Source organism: Pyxicephalus adspersus, chromosome 4 (genome assembly GCF_032062135.1).
Source record: "Pyxicephalus adspersus chromosome 4, UCB_Pads_2.0, whole genome shotgun sequence".
In the NCBI taxonomy this organism is placed as follows: Eukaryota; Metazoa; Chordata; class Amphibia; order Anura; family Pyxicephalidae; genus Pyxicephalus; species Pyxicephalus adspersus.
The window spans coordinates 148,331,865-148,351,904 of record NC_092861.1 but is presented as its reverse complement, the minus strand read 5'-3'; the positions used below and the strand labels follow the sequence as shown (position 1 = coordinate 148,351,904).

Genomic DNA, 20,040 nt, shown 5'->3' with positions numbered 1-20,040 from the left:
ACAGGAGAAGAGTATGAAGGTTATTAGAAGGCCAGTAGGTACAGGAGAAGAGTATGTATGTTATTAGAAGGGCAGTATGTGCAGGAGAAGAGTATTTAGAGTATTAGAAGGGCAGTATGTGCAGGAGAAGAGTATGAAGGTTATTAGAAGGGCAGTATGTACAGGAGAAGAGTATGTAGGGTATTAGAAGGGCAGTATGTGCAGGAAAGAAGTACGTAGGGTATTAGAAAGGCAATATGTGCAGGAGAAGAGTACAGTATGTGGGGTATTTGAAGGGCACTATGTGCAAGAGAAGAGTGTGTGGGGCATGATAAATGCAGGAGAAGAGTGGGGAGAAGAGTGTGTGGGGCATGATAAATGCAGGAGAAGAGTGGGGAGAATATGAAAGGGGCAGTATATGAAAAAGGAGAGTGTGTAAGATACAAGAAAGAACATTATGTGCCAAAGAGAAGTGTGGAGCTTATGGAGAAGGGCAACATATACAAGACAAAGGTGTGGTGGGTATGACAGGGGGCACTAAGTGCAGAAAAGAAATGCATAAAGTATGACAAAGGACAGAATATTCAGGAGAGGAGAGCTGAAGGTATGAGAAGGGCAGCATGTAAAGGAAAGAAGTACCAATATAAAAGCAGATAATAGGAGCAGGAGAGGAGTGTGGAGGGTATGACAGTGGGCAGCATGCACATGACAGGAGAACAAAGAGTATTACAGTTAGCATTATGTGCAGAAGTGAGGTGCAGGAGACGAGCGCAGTGAGTATATTATTGGCCAGTATGCACCATCTTGTTTACATCAGGCTGAGAGGGAAAGGGAACACAATAAATCTATTACAATGGCTCTTTAAAACAAATATTTTGCTGCAACACTGAAGAATGCAGAAACTGTGGACAGCGCATAAATAGAGAAAGATTAACGGCGCTCATTATAAAAAGGTTTTACAACTTGTTGTTCTTTAGGTCCCCTGAAACTTTATAGAAATGAGCTATAGTTCTCTCTCTCTAGTACAATAAACCATCTTACGCAATAGATTTCTTCATATACTTCCACACTCCACCACTAGGGGGAAACATGGTACCCCACACAGATATTTTATAGAATTAACTTTTTTTAACTTTTACTTACTTGTCACTCCAATTTCCTTTCCATTCAATCTTCCCCCATGGGTTCCTCAGCCTGACTAAATTTTCTGTTCCAGATTTGCAGGTCACCTGGAGAGAAGAGATGGTAAAACTTGATTCATTTATCGAACCCAAACAGGGAAGGCTGCTTTAGCTCGTCGAGAGACATTCATCAAAGGAGTTTATAATTGTGGATTTTTTTTACCTTCCTGATTCCAGTCACCGTGTACGCGTGTCCGGCCACTAATCCGTTCTCCAGAACCCTTTCAGGCTAAAACAGAATCACAAAATAGGTCAGAGATAAGCGCCGAGCCATTCAACACATTAAAAGACGAGATTTCAAAGGATTGTTCAATGGAGGATTTGGTGATTGTGAGCTCAGGCGTTCGCTGTTGTTGCTCACATCTGGGCGAACTACAAGTACCACTTGGGCTCTTATTAGACACATTGGGTTCATCAAAGGTCAAAAAATCAAATTTGAAGTCTGTTCAAAACATTGACTACTTTTTTGGGAAAATAATACTTTCCAAGATTAGTTCTCAACTTCTTTCAGCTTTTTATTTCAGCTTCACATCTTTAGTACAATTAAAGGTGCAATTATGGCCCTTTTGCAAAATGATGCTTTCTGCCCCCTACTGGTGGAGCTGAGTAAAGCCACTTATGTCTCCACATTGGCTTGTAATGTAAAGAAGGGGAGGGGCATGTCTGATCAGATCTGGTGCTGATTGCCACATGCACCGGGTCCAACCTTGGTGCCTATTGCAGCAAATAGTGCTATTTAGATACCCTCCACAGCTCCATCAGCTTCCATGAACCTGATTGGTTACTCTTTGCAAAGGGAAATTATCATCACATTCACTAAGTTGAGTGAACTTTTCCTTGCACTGTAATAATTCACCTTGCCATGTGAACAGCCTAGGTTCCTTTGGCATATCTGAGATTTGTGTAATTTTTATGAACCTGATTCACCTCCATTTCTTCTATTGGAGATGGGAAAAATGGACAAAATTATTACTCTGTATAGGTATAGTATAGGTACTTACTCCTGCCCGCGTCTGACAGCCCATCAAGGACCCGCTGTACGCTGCCCGTACCATGATCTGCCACAGGTCCGGAGGGGCTTGTTCCAGCTTGATGGTCATGTTGACCCCACCGGTGAAATCCACCAAAGCCTCAGACACTTGGCCAATCTGTAGATCTTCATAGGAGCCACACAGCCTGCAAACACAGAAAAGGGGAGAAGGCTATACCTACACTTGTCCACTAGAGGGCAATATAAAATACCCCAAAAAAAGTCCAATAGAGCAAGATTGCCCATGTGGGTCATATAGTGCTTGCCCTAAAAATACGCTTCGCAGTGTCTCCCGTAATCGTGTAATGCCAGCATCTAATTTGGAGGTGCACTTGTCTGACAGCATTGCTAAGAAATAAATAACATTTCCTTTTAAGTGTGGCATCTCTATTTAAAGAAGACCTATCACGCCCTAAAACTCGTCTGTTCAGATACAGTTGCCAACAGTAATGGGATAATAATAGGACGTGCCAAATTTTAGAAGAACTTAGGAACATTTGCCAAGCAGATGAGAAGATTCCTCATGACATAGAAAAGGTTTTCATTTTACATAAAGTAACAGTAATATTAGTTAAAAAAAGGTTCCAACTTTTATTATCAAAAGCCAACCATGAGCTCTGGTAAAGTGCTGAAGCTAAGATGATGTCATCACTTTGCTGCAGGCAGAAGGAAGCATTTTCTCAGTCTCCTTTCCCCCAGTGATCAGACTGTAATATTGTAACTTTGTAGCAAGTCAGATAATAAAAGGGTGCAGCAGGGGCTGATCTGTTTCAGACAATAGTCAACACAGTCAAGAACCTCACAACCAGCGGATGATTGTACCATCTATGAGCCGGCATCGCAATCTAGAAAAACACCCAAATTATGCCTGAACAAGAAAACTCAATTTTTCTGCAATGCCAGTGAAAGTCCTGTGATCTCTGCAAAAGTTATTAAGGCTTTTATTCTGATACCACATTCAGCTTTCATCTTTTTATCAGGACAGGTTCTCCATGTTCAGTATTTTTTACTAAATGTCAATTTTTTTGGAGAAAAAAAAAATGCTGCAACATTGCCCTCTTGTGGACAAATGCAGAACCACATTTAATGCATGTAGATTACTGAAGTCTACTTTGGTTGTGGAAGTCAATACAAGGTTGGAGAATAAAAGGCTTTCTTTTACAGGCATTTTCTTTTCCTAGATTTTTTATATCATCACACTTACTTGGCATAGGCTTTCTCCAGAAGAGGGCCCCAAAACAGGTTCTTTCTTGTAGAGGACACAAACAAGAGCTTTCCATCTTTGTTCACAGGTAGGCGGTCATCAACCACCACATCGACCCATTCACCAAAGCGCCAGAACTGTAGGAGAACCACAAAAGTGTCATTCACTTACAGGCAATAAGTGTTTGATTATAATGCATGTAATTGCCAGCCTATTACTTTATATAATTAGTATGTGAGTCAGATTTCACTGACCAGACAGGTAAAAGATAGGTGCACATACATATTGGTATTCGTTTAATATATGCAGGCAAATTTGTTGAATATAAATGTAGCCAGGCTATGGACATTAAAACAGTTGCAGGTCATTAATAATCATTTAATTAGTTTCAAAACAAGCACTAATTTACCTATGTAGCTGCAGGCAGTGTGGGGAAATGAATTCCTAATTTTCCCCGGATAAACTTAAAAGTCCTTCTCCCAGCAGCTCAGCTCCCCCTGCTACCCTGTGCTGGCAGAGCTCAACAGCTCATTTTTCCTTGCTTCCTTGTCCAGGCAGACTCAGCGATTTAGATATTCCCACTCCCCTGTCCTAGAAGAGACTTAGCAACTGAGCCCCCTCTGCTACACCATGCCTGCAGAGACTCAGCAGTTCAGCTTCCCTGCCCCCCTGTCAAAGAAGATAACTCAGCAGCTCAGCTCCCCTTGCTCCCCTGTCTCAGCAGAGACTCAGCTGCTCAGTTTGCCCTGCTTCCCTGTCGTGACAGACTCACAGACTAAGCTCTTTCACACCCTGTGCTGGTAGAAACTCGGCAGCTCAGCTCCCCCTGCTCCCCTGTGCGGGCAGGGACTCTTCCCTGTTCCCATGGCTCAGAAGGAAACCCAGCACTTCAGCTTCCTCAGCTCCCCTGTCTCAGAAGAGACTCTGTGAAGTTCAGTTTTCACAGCTTTCCTGTCCTGACAGACTCACAGACTCATCTCTTCTCACTCCCCTGTCTTGGTAGAAACTCAGCAGCTCAGCTCCCCCTAGCTCCTTTTGCCAGCAGAGCCTTAGCATCCCAACTCTATCTCCCTCCCTCTCTCATTAGCTCAGTTCCCCTCGCTCTCTTGTCCTAGTAGAGACTCAGCAGCTCAGCTCCCTCTGCTTTACGGTCTCCTCCTAATTTCACATTCCCCAATGAATCCAAAGCTACCAAAATAATGAAAAGTCACAAAAATTTCCTAACTTGCCAAAATTAAAATGCAAACTTTCAGTTTCACTAACCAAAGCTACTACAACTCCATGAAGCCACCAATGGCAGTAGAGAATCTGCTCAGAGGTCACGACCTCCTTGTAGCGCCTCATTTTTCAAAACAGACAATTCCGGAGCCGCTCTTTTGCTCCCGCCAGCAATCCCTGCATGGAGCTGTATCACCGGCATTTATTTACAGCTCATGATTATCATGCAGATTGGCGAACTCGAGCCTCTACCTCATAATAGCTACAACCCAACCAGCGATAAATCGTAATAAGTGTTCATTATGGGGCCTCAGCATTACACTAATGGCGCCCTACGGAGGAGGAAGGTCAATTACAAGACCCCATTGCTTTATTCCCGGCACTGGAGACAGTGGATCCCATTAAAAAAACAACAAGCATGTGAAAGGCGCTGATAGCGGCCACTGCTAAGGAAAAAAACAAGATTATAAAACAACAAGATTTGGGGGTTCAAATAAATTACATAGATGGCATGTCTCAAACCGTGGAAGGTTTTTTCCGGTTTGCTTGGCTTGGACTAATTATTATATTACTGTAACACCTGATTGGGTAATTGTTCTGCTATTCCTTGATGTGCAACAATGTGTTTTACTCACCCGGAAATGGAAGATTCCGGCATAGTTCTTGTCAAAGCTCTGGTTCCGAGGGACCACATTGGTCAGAATATCTTTGTGGAAGGTGACTGATGCCAGCGCAGCCAGGAACCAGCAGTTTTCTGTAAAAGATAGCAGGTTTAATATTAACTTTACATGGCAAACATCAAAGCATCTTACAGAGGGGGTGGACCAACACCCCGGAGAAGAAACAGCCGAGACTCTTAGCTAAAAGACGAGAAGATGGCCGTCTTTCATCTCCTTCCATACCCAGGAAAATTTGCAACTTGCTTTATGTAACATTGAGATTTATACATAGTGGGTGCTCTATTCTGTATTTGAAAACCACTTATATCATGGTGGCTTCACCATGGTGGACATCTGACCATCAAGCCCACTATTATGGTGGATGTTCTGCTCTGTATTTGTAAACCAACCACTCATATTATGGTGGCTTCACCATGGTGGACATCTGACCATCAAGGCTACCATTATGGGGGATGTTCTGCTCTGTATTCATTAACCAACCACTTATACTATGGTGGTAATTAAATACATTCAGTGGGCAAAATTTGGAGGACATCTGACCATCAAGCCTAACAATATGGTGGATGCATTACTCTGTATTTGTAAACCAACCCCATATATCATGGTGGCAATAAAATACACCCAATGGACAAAATTATGAGGAAATCTAACCGTCAAGTCTACCAAGATGGCCGAAAGTATTCAGACCACCTCCAAATGAATGAGTACAGGGAAGGGTACTACAACATACAAAGACATTGTAGACAACTGTGCACCTCCAACTTTCCTGTTTGGTGGAGGCCATTTCTTGTTCCATCATGAATGCACCAAAACCAACTCCATAGATCTTGATTGGATGAGTTTGGTGTGGAAAAACTTGAGTGTCCTACCTCAATTTCAACCCTACTAAAGACCTTCAGGTAGGTTCGAACTGGGGATTTGGGGCCACCAGAAGAAGTGAGTTGAACCCAACATAACAAACAGCTTTTCTAGCACAGTTTTTGTAACCCACCAGTGGGCACAAAAACAAATTTTAGGGGCATTTGACTGGGGATGGTCCTTCTGTGGGTCACACCAACCTTGCCTTTGGGATGAATTGGAATGCCGATGGAGAACCTTGTCATTCAACATCAGTACCTGAACACCTTAGCTAAGGCCAGCTCCTACTTCCCAGTCTGATATGCTGGCTAAGAGATGGCACAACCCTCCAGACCCTGGATCGGCCCCCGCTGCCACCTATCATCATGTGACTTGCTACAAAGTTACAATGTTGCTATCTGATCACTGGGGAAGAGGAGACTGAGGAAATGGTACCTCCTGTCTGCAACAGACAACATCATTTCAGCCAAGGCAAAGTCACCAATTGGATCTCAGAGATCTGTAATAAAGTTACATGTGGCCCTTTGACCTATTAGTACCTGTGAGTCCTTGATGAAGATCGAAGCGGCTGGCATCTTCGACAAAAAAATGTGGATTCTTTACCAGCTCCTGTGAAAATAAATGAGATTCATCCATTGAGATTGTTTTGATTTCCATCACATTTACTGCACAATTCGCACACATAAGGCGGCTTTACAAATGTTTGTCCCTTTCCATAATAATTACTCGAAGATCCCTTAATTAAAGTTTGCCGGTATCCGGATCAAGTAATGAAAGCCGTAAATATTAAAGGCCATGGAGCTATTATTCCCTGCGGAGTATTAAAGCCGGATCCCGAAAGAACAGTCGCCTTATATAAAATACACAGAACTTGTGGAAAACAATTCAGAAGGTTGATTTTTAATCATCGCAATGTTCGCAATATAGTTCTGTGTTTGCAGACACGGTAATTTATCTGAATTCATTAAAACTGGCACAACAAAACCCTTCGCTGCCCACTAATAGCGGCTCTTTACTGTGTTTTATTTTGTTGTGGTGCCTTTGCACACAGCCGCACCCTTGCAACCTGCAACAATGGGCATTTGGTCATGTGATCCCTCCTAAAAGCAATTTTCAGCATTTAAATTGACTGATATTGCATTTCAGTTGGGATCATATAGCCACAAACATAAGATTTTGCTTGCATGAGCATTGTATTTGTGGCTTTCCCAGATTCCTCTGCAAACAGGCACATCAAGGAGTTATGAGCTCAATCTGTGCATGCATACCTCTGAGATGGATCATGTGATTGCAGCAAAAATATATCCAAAAAGTAAAGCGTTCTTGGACTGTTGTCACTAGAACGGTGTCCTCATTGGAAAACTCTCCTATGTTTCCATTCTGGTGACAACTCAATTGGCAATATCACCCACATCAGCACCATCACTAGTGGGGTCAGTGCCATATGTGTCACCATTGCACCATACAAAATGCTTTCCTATAATCTCAATGGATTCTTCAATCTGAACCCTCTATCCATCTTCTCTAGAACATGCTACTGATTGGATACCTCCATATTTAGAGGGTCCCTTGTACTGGTGGGCTCCATGGCTTGCTTGGGTCCCATAGCTCCTTACTATAGATCTTTAATCCCCCTTTCATTTACCTGAGGTCTTTTCCACTCCACACATGATGGTAGTTTCCGTAAAAGGTTCCCACTCCCGATGGAGCTCAGCTCGGCGGGGAAGGCGTCATCTACAAACAGCTGTTTGCTCTTTAGACTCTTCTCCAGCAAGGTCTGGTAGTCTTGACTCAGAAGCTTCCGAGGCTTCCTAAGTGTCCCTGTGCGCAATAATTGTTTGGTTTTTTTCCCACCAGAGATGAAGGAGAGTCGAGGCATGGTGGCTTGTGTGAGGCCTTGGGACCTGCGAATCGATTTAGGCCACCAATCAGATCGCTGAGGTCAGCACCGAGCAAGAACCAAAAACAAAGTATCCAAACGTCTTCTTCAAGCAGCAAAGTAAAAAAACGGTGTCAATAGAAAACCATGCAGGTTGAAGTTCAGGTGGATCTGTAAATAGAGATGTGTACAAAGTATTAATATACAATGGGGGAATTGGAGCAGCCTTTCATGACTTTCATAACACGCTTGAAATAACTTTCAGGTCTTAGGGAACCCCTTCTATGATTAATATAGCCACAGATCACAGTATATTAGAGTGGTGGTCAGTAGGAAGAATTCCTCTTACATTGCTGGCCATTGGTAAGAATGTCACCCTTACAGATAGCCAAAAAGATCATTACTGTCAACTAAACTGAACTGAGAGGTGCAAACTACTCATTGCTCAAGGAACCCCCAGCAACCTCAGGAGGAACCCTGGTTGAGAAACGCTGAATAAGAGAGTTTGTAGAGCAGCCATTGTCATCCAAGGTTCCGTGGAAACCCCAGGGTCCCTCCAAAACCTTCTCCAGGTTCCTTGGGTTGATTGACCTTCATTGTTGTGACGCCTAGATAGTTCCAGGGCCAACACCACTGTATACTTCATGACCCTAATTATTTTGTTAGAAGGGTGATATTCTGCTTACTGACCACCAATGAAAGGAGAACTTCTCTACTGACCACCAATGCAAGGGGTCCTGCTCAATTGACCACCAATGTAAGGGAAATTTCTCCACTGACCACCAATATGAGGGGCATTTCTCTACTGACCACCAACATAAGGGGACCTTCTTCACTGACCATGAATGTAGGGGGTACCTCTACACTGACCACCAATCTAAAGGGCACTTCTCTACTGACCACCAATGTAAGGGGACCTTCTTCATTAATCACCAATATAGGGGGCACTTTTCCACTGACCACCAATGTAAATGGCACCTTTCCACTGACCCCTTATGAACTGGTTTTAGAGTTCTCTGGGAACTGAAAAGGATATCAGTGCTCCCTCTGGGGTAAAAAGGTTGAGATAAGTTGGTGTAGTTATTTTTGGTCTGTTAAATGTACCATTGAAGGGTAAATCTTTTTGATAAATGCAATAAGTCCTGTCCTGTTGGCTCCTGTTGGCTCCTGTTGGCTGAAGAGAATCTGGGGCCCCCAAGCAGTGGCACACCTTGTACTTCCCTATGTCTGCCCCTGCTAGAAGAAGAATCTATCCAAATTGCGTTTTTTCCTTTGCACTATCCCCATATTCCCATCCTATTCATTATGAGTCTATTCACATCTATGCATTGCAGTGCCCACTGTGCAGGGCAACAAGCCTGGCATGGCACACTATGGTGGCACCCCAATCCACCACATCTCTTGGTTCAAACTGGGTTGCATTGTGTCCTACAGATGTATAAATGAATGGGATGCTTTGAAGAAAATCGGTGACAGGTTCTCTTTACCACAATGACTGTTAATGCTCAGCCCAATGTATACTACTCGGCATTTGTTAACAAACTCAACAAATGAGATAACTTAACATTCACTGTAATTCAGACACGTCTAATAAGTGACATAAAATATTTCAGCTCCGCGATGAACATAAAAAAAAGAAAGAATATGACAATGTAATAGAATGTTGTCAGCAGTTAATCTCTTTGTGTGACAACATTGTGATCAGCCCACCTTGTAAAGTATCTGTGTGTCTGAGCTGATATATTATGAAGTGTTTATCATTCCCCGTCATTGACGTGGCCTTCTCAGCATTCACTAATTAGCCTTTTATTATATCATTGGCAGCGCAGAACAACAATGAATGCAGAGTGAATGCGTGTTGTTTTCATACTTCTGCATGTTCTGTCTTATTTATATTAGAATAAAATACTCATGATATATGGTAATGTCTCGAAATTCATGAAGATCTAATTTTAAAAGTATTCACTTAAGATTCAAATAATTTTAACCCAAAATGAACACATTGGGCTCTGTTTATAGATTATTCCCCTGTCAAATTTTTGGAAGTTCAATGACAGATGTTTAAATGTCTCATAGTGACAGAACTATGGACTTTGTGTAGCGCAGCGTAATATGTTGGTGCTATATAAATACACGTGAATTTATAATAACTCCTAGATTGCCAGCTCTTCGGGCCAGGGTCCTCTCCTACTCCAGTGTCACTGTCTGTCATTTGCAACCCCTTTTTAATGTACAGCACTGCAGAATATGTTGGTGCTATATAAATACTGTTTATTATTAGTATGAGTATTATTATTATTATTATTATTATTATTATTATTAATAATAATAATAATAATAATCATATTTTCAGTTCCTATTAAAACAATGACACGTTCTGCCACCTAGTGGCCAATCTCAAAAGTGCACAGCTGTCACAATAGGAAATGCTATCTGTACAAAAATTAATATTATTAATAATATTAAAATTAATAATAATAAACTAGATTTATATAGGAACAATATATTATGCTGTACATTAAATAGGGCTTGAAAATGACAGACAGATACAGACAGTGACAGAGGGGACCCTGCCCCGAAGAGCTTACAATCTAGGATTTATGAACAAATCTAGAGTGAAATGACAGAGGAATCATTTATAAATAGAGCCTATTATCTCAATTTTTTTGCAATCGTGGATTATGAATCCAAGTACCCTAGGATGAAAATCTTTGATTTTGATGAAATAATTAAATAAAAATAACACAACAGTTCCAACTCTTCTCTATCATATCCAAAAAAACTAGTTTGGGCTGATTCCAGCAAGGATATATTTTCTCCAAAGGTGAAGATGCTGAGCAATGCCGCAGTGGCATCGAGGTGAAGACGGAATTCTGAGTCGCTTTGTGACTCACCAATCAGACTCTCCGCAGCAAACCGTGATCACATGACTCACCACTCAGCACCATCCAAAAAACCAAGACTCCTCACGTGTACCAGCAGAACGCACAATCCGGTGACTCCGGGTCACAAGAGCTTTGAGATGAAACAATGCCAAATCCTCTTATGCTGTCACTAATTACAGAAGAATTCCAGCTCTTAGATTTTTGGATCGACACAAAATCTAAGATCGCCTTAAGGTGACAACGCTGCTCCTGAGTACAATTTGTTGAATGAGAGTTGTCACCCTACAACAGGAAGTGTGTTACTGGCAGGATCACGGTATAAAACGCATTGATGATGAGAGGGAAGGAATGCTGCTATAGACACCCCCCAAAAAAGCCGCCTCTTTCCTTCTGACACCCCTGCCTTATCCTTGGGGTGATGCCGTGTCCTTGTCACCTGCATCCTCTCTCACACAGCTTCCGCCACTCCTATAAGTCTCCGTTTTTCTGCTTTCACCATCACACTTCTAAATTTCACAAAAACTTCCTCCCTGGTGACTCCGCTCTCTCCGTCACATGACCTGAGCACCCGCTGACACGTATTTGGCAAAAAAACAAAACTGCCTTAGCAATCCAGCTAAATATAAAAAAATAATACAAACACCCAGGAGTGTCACCTGCTCAGCACTAATGATCTATCTACCTGAGGTCACATCGGGTGAATGTGACATTCACAATGGGGATTATTTATAAAATATTCAATTGGCTCACCAATTCACCCATAATTTTCATTTATATATAGCATTTCCTATTGTATGAGATTTTCCTTACTTCCTAGATTGTAAGCTCTTCGGGGCAGGGTCCTCTCCTCCTGTGTCACTGTCTGTATCTGTCTGACATTTCCAACCCCTATTTAATGTACAGCGCTGCGTAATATGTTGGTGCTATATAAATCCTGTATAATAATAATTGTATTTCCTATTGTGACAGCTGTTCACTAATTAGACATTTTAATAGGAACTGAAACAAGGAGTGAAATTCACTTGTATGCAAATTTCAGACAAATTGGCTGGGAACAAAATGAAATTCCAGATTTTTTTAAATTTTTTTCTTTTTACAGTTGTGAGTAGGGATGATCAGCACAACCCGCAATTTTTTTTTTATTTCATTAAAATTCGATCTCGGTCAGCAAATTTACACCGGCCGTTCTCGCTTACAATTTTGGTAAGCAGGATCGGCCGTTGTAAATTTGCTGACTGAGATTAAATTTTAATGAAGTAAAAAAAAATTGTGGGCTGTGCTGATCCATGAATAAGCCATGGCTGGATTCATTGATCAGCTGTGTGATCCCCGGCACTAGAGGTCAATGGGGACAAGTCATCAGGATTTTCCTTTCCTCAGCCAATCAGAGAGCACTAGAGGTTTTGAATAGGGAGACTTGTCCCCATTTATCCTCCAGTGCCGGAGATCGCACATTGAGCTGATCAATGAATGCAGCCCTGGAAATCCTCCTGTACTGATTTCCTGGAACGTCCAATGGGTCTGCGAAATGTCGGTGAAATTTTGCGGACCCATTGGAAGTTCGAGGACATTTTTGCGAGAAACCATTCTCGCTCATCCCTAGTTGTGAGTTTTTTATTTTTGCCTGCAGCATGCCCTCCATACCTACCCTGGCAGAGCGTATAAAGAAGAATGTTCGGCGTTCCTATAATCTTCTAAGGAAAATACAAATTCAGTTTCACCCAATATCCTGTCCAGGTGTCATCAGAACAGGAAGTGAGGGTCACAGAGTGCAGTGAAAACCAACAGGAAATGTGCCAATAGGATCCAAAAAAAAACATATTTTTTAATGGATTCCCCAATTTAAAAATATATGTATTTTTTTTTTATTTTATTTTTTGGTCTTTGTTTGTTTTTTGATGTTGTTTTTCAGTTGCATCCTAACCAACAGAAGATTCACCCTCTGCCCACAATATCCAGAACACCTCCATGTCTGCTGATTCACCTATTGGAACCTCTGGAGGAAGCCTGGCTGAGAAACAAATGTTTGGCTGTAAACAATAAGAAATAATTGTAATTATAAGGATAATATTTATTATATATTACAGTAACTTTTTTATAGCTGAAGTCTACCGCAGATAGAGTTCTTTAAATAGAGCAGATGGCAATAAAAGCTGCAATAAACTGATGAGCTGCAACCACCGCCACTAAATCATCAGCTGAATATTCAGCACGGATTCACTTCATTGCGTGATGTCATTTTGATCATTAAACAGTATTTATATAGCGCCAACATATTAAGCAGTGCTGTACATTAAATAGGGGTTGTCAATGACAGACAGATGCAGACAGTGACACAGGAGGAGGACAGGACCCTGCCCAGAGGAGCTTACAATCTAAATCCTCCACCTACTAGATTGTAAGCTCTTCGGGGCAGGGTCCCCTCTTCAAAGGTCACTGTCTGTATCTGTCATTTGCAAACCCCTACTTAATGTACAGCGCAGCATAATATGTTGGCGCTATAAAAATCCTGTTTATTAATAATAATAATAATAATAATAATATTAAAAGAGGTGGGGGTAGTGGGATGGTGCAGCATACAGCCAATTAGGCTGGAGCCTCAGCTTAATGAACCAATCAGTGTATTTTTCACCTTGACCTTGTAGTATAAAAAGTTAATTATAATGTTATAGCTGTTATTGTTTATTTTCAGGAAACTGGGGAGATATAACAGGTGACTCTCTCATGCTATAATATTGCTCTGGATTTTTTTATAAGGCCATGGTGGATCCACGAATGACCAATTGGGAATGACTCCAATGAATGTTAATGGAGGAGAGCACAGCAGGGTGTCGTTTATCCTCCCCCCTCTCCATACAACAGAACAGCACTGTGTGTACAGCGCTCATTTTTGCATCTAGATTGTAAGCTCCTCGGGCCAGTGTCCTCTCCTCCTGTGTGTCACTGTCTGTATCTGTCTGTCATTTGAAACCCCTATTTTATGTACACTGCTGCATAATATGTTTGAGCTATATAAATTCTGTTTATTAATAATAATAAATATTATTATGAAAGATTATTTGAGCAACAAAAATCCTACATGGGTATACATAGCCAAAAGTCAAATTCACATTGCGGTAATGTGTCAGTGCACTGTGGTGCCGATTATTCCCAATACTTCTCATTAACAAATGTATATATCAACACATAACCAGGTGCGGGAATTCACTACAGTATATTGCGTTGTCATCCATCCTATTGTCAAATATGTCACATGCATATTTTGTGGTGCATTAGGCAGTGCATTCCAATACATTGGCTGCATCAGTGCACAACATTACATGTCTTATCACATCTGCAATAAACCACAAAAAGGTAAATCAGTCCTCACATATTATTAGAGCTGCTCAGAACGGAAAACTTCTGACTCTAATTGGAGTCATCAGCTGATCTGGATTAGAAAATGTTGATTTGATTTGGATGGAATTCGGATTCTGAGTCGGAATTTGCATTTTTTTAATGAGCTGCATTATACCTGTCAGTGATCCGTGCAGTACAGCCAATCCAGCTTCCAGATAATGACAGATATAGTTATGTTGGATCAGAACTCAGATTGCTCAAATTCCAACTTCTGATCCGAGGTTGGAATAGCTCAGCTCTGAGCTGGAATCAAAGGATAAGGATGATATCAGGCAGCACGGTGGCTCAGTGGTTAGCACTGTGGCCTTTGCAGTGCTGGGTCCCAGGTTTGAACCTCGGCCAGGACTTGATCTGCATGGAGTTTGCAGGTTCTTCCTATTTGCATGGCTTTCCTCCAGGTACTCCGGTTTCCTCCCACATTCCAAAAACATGCAGTTAGGTTAATTGGCTTCCACACAAAATTTTCCCTAAACTGTATTAATAATATATGACTATGGTAGGGACATTAGATTGTGAGCTCCTTGGAGGGACAGCTAGTCACATGACTATGGACTTTGTACAGCACTGTGTAATATGTTGGTGCTATATAAATACAGTGTAATTATAATAATAACCCTGAAAAAGCAGCAATGCAGTGTTCCCTACCCATAGAATTACTTTTAGTAGTTGCAAACCAAATAGCTAAAAGCATTTATTAATTTCAGTGATCACATTTGCAGCTTTCATTAAAAATAAACCTGGGTGATCCTGCCAGGAAGTTTAAGGACAAGCATAAGATAAATGTAATTCAATCATCCGTGCAATTCATGCAGATGGAAAGCAGATCTGCAACATGGAGAGTGAAAAACAGCAAAAAGTATCTAATAAATAAATAATAAAATTATTCTTCTCAAGACATAGAACTTTAGCACACTGATATCCTTCAAGTTGAGTGAAATTAACCTCTGACAAGCTTTCACTTATTGCTTTTTTTATGCACTTTTGAGCAGACTTAATCTGGTTCAAATGCTAAAGGAGCAGAGAACATTCACATTACTGAAAGAATAAGGTGAATGATAATCATGTGGAAGGAAAAAGAAGAAAGCTAGATTGTTGCTTACACTTGATTTAGTTGACTTTTTTTTTAAAGCTCTCTAAGGCTGGAGATAATACACTTTCATCAGTGAAGCTGGGTGATCCAGCAAACCTGGAATGAATCTGATCAAGGATTGAAAACATTTGCTAACAAATAGCAAATGACCTTTAAGAAATCCATTCCAGGTTTGCTGGATCACCCAGCTTTACTGATGAAAGTGTTTCTTTTCCTGCCTTGGAGAGCTTTAATAAATCAGGCCCAATGATTACAATAAATGCAACTTTGCTATATTCACCAAGCTACCTGATCATTCACTTCGCAATATGAACCTGTGTGACTCCTCAGGTACATTGTTTCCAATTGCAACCAATGAACCCAATGACCCTGTCACAGGACTGGTATAGAATCATCACCTCGTGTCACACAGCCGGCAATACCCCTTTCCGAAATTTATACTTCCTGGTTCTCAGGGATAAAATCTGACAATGCAAGATACTAAAGGAAACTAATGAATGAATCAATTATTGTCTTTAAAAATGCTGAATGGACAGAATTTATTTCCGCCCAATCAAAGTGACAACACTGATAACCATCATACACGCGGCTCTGTCATTATTATGTCATGTTCACACCACATTCACCATCACTGACCTCCTCCATAACAAAACCTTATTTATAATGAAGCTCATCAGTTATTACATATGGTGGCTGCATTAGTTTTCCTTTTTCAGGATTTGCTTTTTCAGTGGTGAATTGGACTATAGAACATCCCTTCTTTTCTCCAAAACACAGGGGAGTATTATATAGTTTATGGAGATAACAGAGATGATAAGATTGCAGAATGCACAGATAAGTCGATTTCTGGTAATCTGGGATTATTTTTTTGCATTTTTCAAACATATATCGCAAAATTATTTCAACTTTATATTTAACAGAGCGATAACAAACAAATATATCCCGCCATCCCAACACGCCATCACCCCCACCATCATCTTTGCTATACAAAATCCAATTCAACAGCACAGTAATTCTAAAGAGCTTCCCACAATATATTTACTTCAAGTCTCCAATGATCATGTCCATTGACGTTAATGAATTTATTCACCCACTATTTATACAGCAATGAATCTGACATTTAATGAAACATTCCTTGATGGATAATCAATCACTGCCATTGAAACATATTGAGCTGGAAGATTCTCCACCTGATTCTCCACCTCCGCCTGATTTATTAAAGACAAGACAGGAGAGGATACACTCTCATCAGTGAACCTGGGAGATCCATCCAACCTGGAATGAATTGCTTAAAGTAATTTGATGAACAAGTTCCATTCCAGGTTTGCTGGATAAAAACTTATCCTCTCCAGTCTTGCAGAGCTTTAATAAATCAGGCCCAATGTTTTAGTGAATGTCAGATTCACTGCCATATAAATAGACCACTGAATCAATGCCAATTTAGTGTACAGCACTACGTAATATGTTGGTGCTATAAAAAACACAGAAGAATGATAATACATGCCAAAAGATCAATACTACCAACAGCTCAACCTGAAGATTTCCACATTGTCCCAGATTCTGAACACAAATCATTGTCACAATGAACTCGGTTTTAGTATTTAAAGTATAGGTATAGGAAAAACTTTTGGGGGACAGAATCAAAAAGCTTTACTTTAAATCAAGATTCAATTAATTAGATATTGCTATAAAATAATCCAATAAATGAATTTGTTGTGATAAGTCCATTAAACTTAGACACAAAGCTTCAAGGTGTCCCAAAAATTTTCAAAAAGTTCCCTCTGTTTTCCATTATTCCGTTCTATAGCTGGCAGCAGTTGAAGACGTTTCGCTCCAGTAGCTTCCTCAGCTCTAACATAAAACCAGTTATGAAATCTTCCAATAAAAAGATACAATGTAACAAAACAACAATCTGCTACAGCAACAACAAGAAATAGATACATTGTATAATAAAAATCTACACCACAGGGATTGGAGGGATCGGGGAATGGACCGACCTGCTTGGCGAGTTCCGAAATGTGTCCTCCGATGATCAGTTAGCTCCAGATCAGTTATTTCAGCTTTTACTTCACAATAACTGAATCACACAGCTTATATACCTGACGTGATGGTCATGTGATCAGGCGAGGCCCCGCCTCCTCTTACCTGTACCTGTGAGTTATTTTAGAAGACGTTTCATAATGTTAATGAGCCAATGGGACAGGACGACACCTCCCCCCTGTATTACAAGTCACGTCCTGTTCAGGGCTCATAAACCTGGAAAGTAAAAACATTTCTGTGGGATGAGTCCGATGGCAATGTTTGGGTTTTGTAAGAGGAGGAAGTTACCTGGATGGGCCGAACCCACTACCGGGAAAAACTCATGTCACTGGCTGACTAGAGGAGCTTGCAATCTAATGTCCCGATTATAGGCTAAGGACAGTTTGAGGGAAAGACAACTTGAGATGTGAGAGAAAACATGTCTGTATCTGTCTGTGACCTTCACTACTATTTATTATACAGTGCTGCATTATATGTTGGTGCTATATAAATACAGTTTATTATAAAATAATATTAGTTGGCCTGCGTAAAATATTAATGACTATACTTAACCTTCTATTCTGTCTATGGACAGCACCATGAATGACCCCCAGCTTGCATTTCAAATATGTCTGCCTTGGTTGATCACCTTTATATGCAGCCTTCAAATCCCCCCACAGCTCTTGTCCCACTTACCTTTCTGACCAGGTAAAAAAAATACCCACCTAGCCACTCTCTTTGCTCCTCCAATGACCTACTAATGACTTCCTCGCTCATAACCTCATCACACGCATGGCTACAAGACTTTTCTGGAGCTACCCCGATTCTCTGGAATGGTCTCCTCGTCCTATTCGGCTTGCTCCCATTTTCTGCTCATTTAAAAGAGCCCTCAAAACCCAACGCTTCATACTCACCTACCCCTCTTCTTCTGTCTCCTAAACCCTCACTACTTCCCACCATTCCATATCCCCCCTTCTATTGTGTAATACTTCCCCCACCTCCTAGATTGTAAGCTCTTCTGGGCAGGGTCCTCTCCTCCTCCTGTGTCACTGTCTGTATTTGTCTGTCATTTGCAACCCCTATTTAATGTACAGTGCTGCATAATATGTTGGTGCTATATAAATCCTGTTGATTAATAATAATATTGAATAGGGAGATAAGTCTTGTGTTTAAATATCCATTTATTGGTCTAATGGGAGATCTCACCACTAGGGGGCAGTAACACCAAAGCTATATTCCCTGATCATTGTAAGGAATTCTTTCTGCTGATCAATAGATCTGTGAATGTTCCTGGGGCTATTTATGTGAGGTGCTCATTCTCTCAAATTAAAGGAATAACTTAATTGGGCGAGGATAAAAGGGTGCTGCCTTCAGGCTGGAGATTCTCACCTTTACACAAGAATTCTTACTAAAATTATATTTCTCCTTGGTGACATTGGACTGACCAATACCAAAATGACAGTCCCCTATTTTTTGGGAGGGTCTGTATATAATTTTTCCTATCATTTGATCATTTTATTTGCAGAATATACCCCCCGCAATCAAGTAATGCAAACCTTTCAGTTTTATTTGACACTAATATTTATTATCACTGGGTCTCTGTGCTTCTCCCTAGATGATGCTGGACATCCTACAGGCAGGCTCTATCTGACTTGCTACAGAGTCTAATGTACATTTTAAGAAGCTCACAGTGTGCAGGTAAAGTAGAACATGTAATGTCAGTCCAGGAAAGGAGCCAGTACAACTGTGCAAGAGTCTGGAGGGCAGATTTATTAAAGGGGAGGCTGGAGGACAGATTTATTAAAGGGGAGGTTGGAGGACAGATTTAATGAAGAGGAAGCTGGAACAAAAGTTTACTATAAGGGGGGCTGGACGACAGGTTTAAAAAAGGGGAGGCTTGATAGAAGATTTAAGAAAGATAAAATTGTAGGGCATGTTTATTAAAGGAAAGGTGTCAGGACAGATTTGATGAAGAGGAGACTGGAAGGAAGATTTACTATAGGGGAGTATGGAAGGGAGAGTTAATAAAGGGGAGTATGGAAGGAAGAGTTAATAAAGGGGAGGGTGGAGAACAGATTAGTAAGGCTGATCTCACCAAATGGGCTACAGACAGAACCGGTGGCCCTTCCTTGAATTATCAAAAACTAAACATTTGATTTACATTTGACTCATTTCCAGAAATGCAAAACAATACACCTGTGACAGGTATTCCTAGGAAGTGTCACACTCTGCACCCCAAGGCGAAAGCTGCAGAATAATGACACAACCAAAGCCTCTCAAAGTTTCTTACAATTACCATCTCCTACCTGTCACAACTTGTAAATTAGGATGAAAAGAAAATGAACCTACACCAGAGATTGGCCCAATAACCTGGATACATGTGAAAGAACATATGAGTCAAACATTAAAATTAAAGCAAAATTGTCTATTTATAAATCAGTGAGATCGGAACAAATCTCTGAACATTCTCTGGTAGAAAAACAATCACTGGCACTGAAACACAAAGCCATGGGAGATTCATTACCAGGGATTGTTTCAGTGAATGTCAGATTCACCACCTTATTATTAGACCCCATTGTGGTTTTTTCTCTTGCTTGTAGCTGAATATTATGTTCTGT

General features: G+C 40.8%; 1 protein-coding gene across 1 annotated transcript in view; it reads right to left on the bottom strand.

Annotated features, from left to right (window-relative positions):
* LOC140329589 (calpain-14-like) overlaps nt 1-17,461 on the bottom strand; it is a gene marked incomplete at its 3' end in the record, with an annotated part of 33,566 nt that extends 16,105 nt beyond the window's left edge. Inside the window, 8 exon segments of the mRNA XM_072409961.1 lie at nt 1,123-1,208; nt 1,324-1,389; nt 2,162-2,336; nt 3,395-3,531; nt 5,248-5,366; nt 6,690-6,759; nt 7,796-8,200; nt 17,401-17,461. Of these exon segments, the coding sequence (XP_072266062.1) occupies nt 1,123-1,208; nt 1,324-1,389; nt 2,162-2,336; nt 3,395-3,531; nt 5,248-5,366; nt 6,690-6,759; nt 7,796-8,029 (887 nt within the window).
* Nucleotides 17,462-20,040: the final 2,579 nt, after the last annotated feature.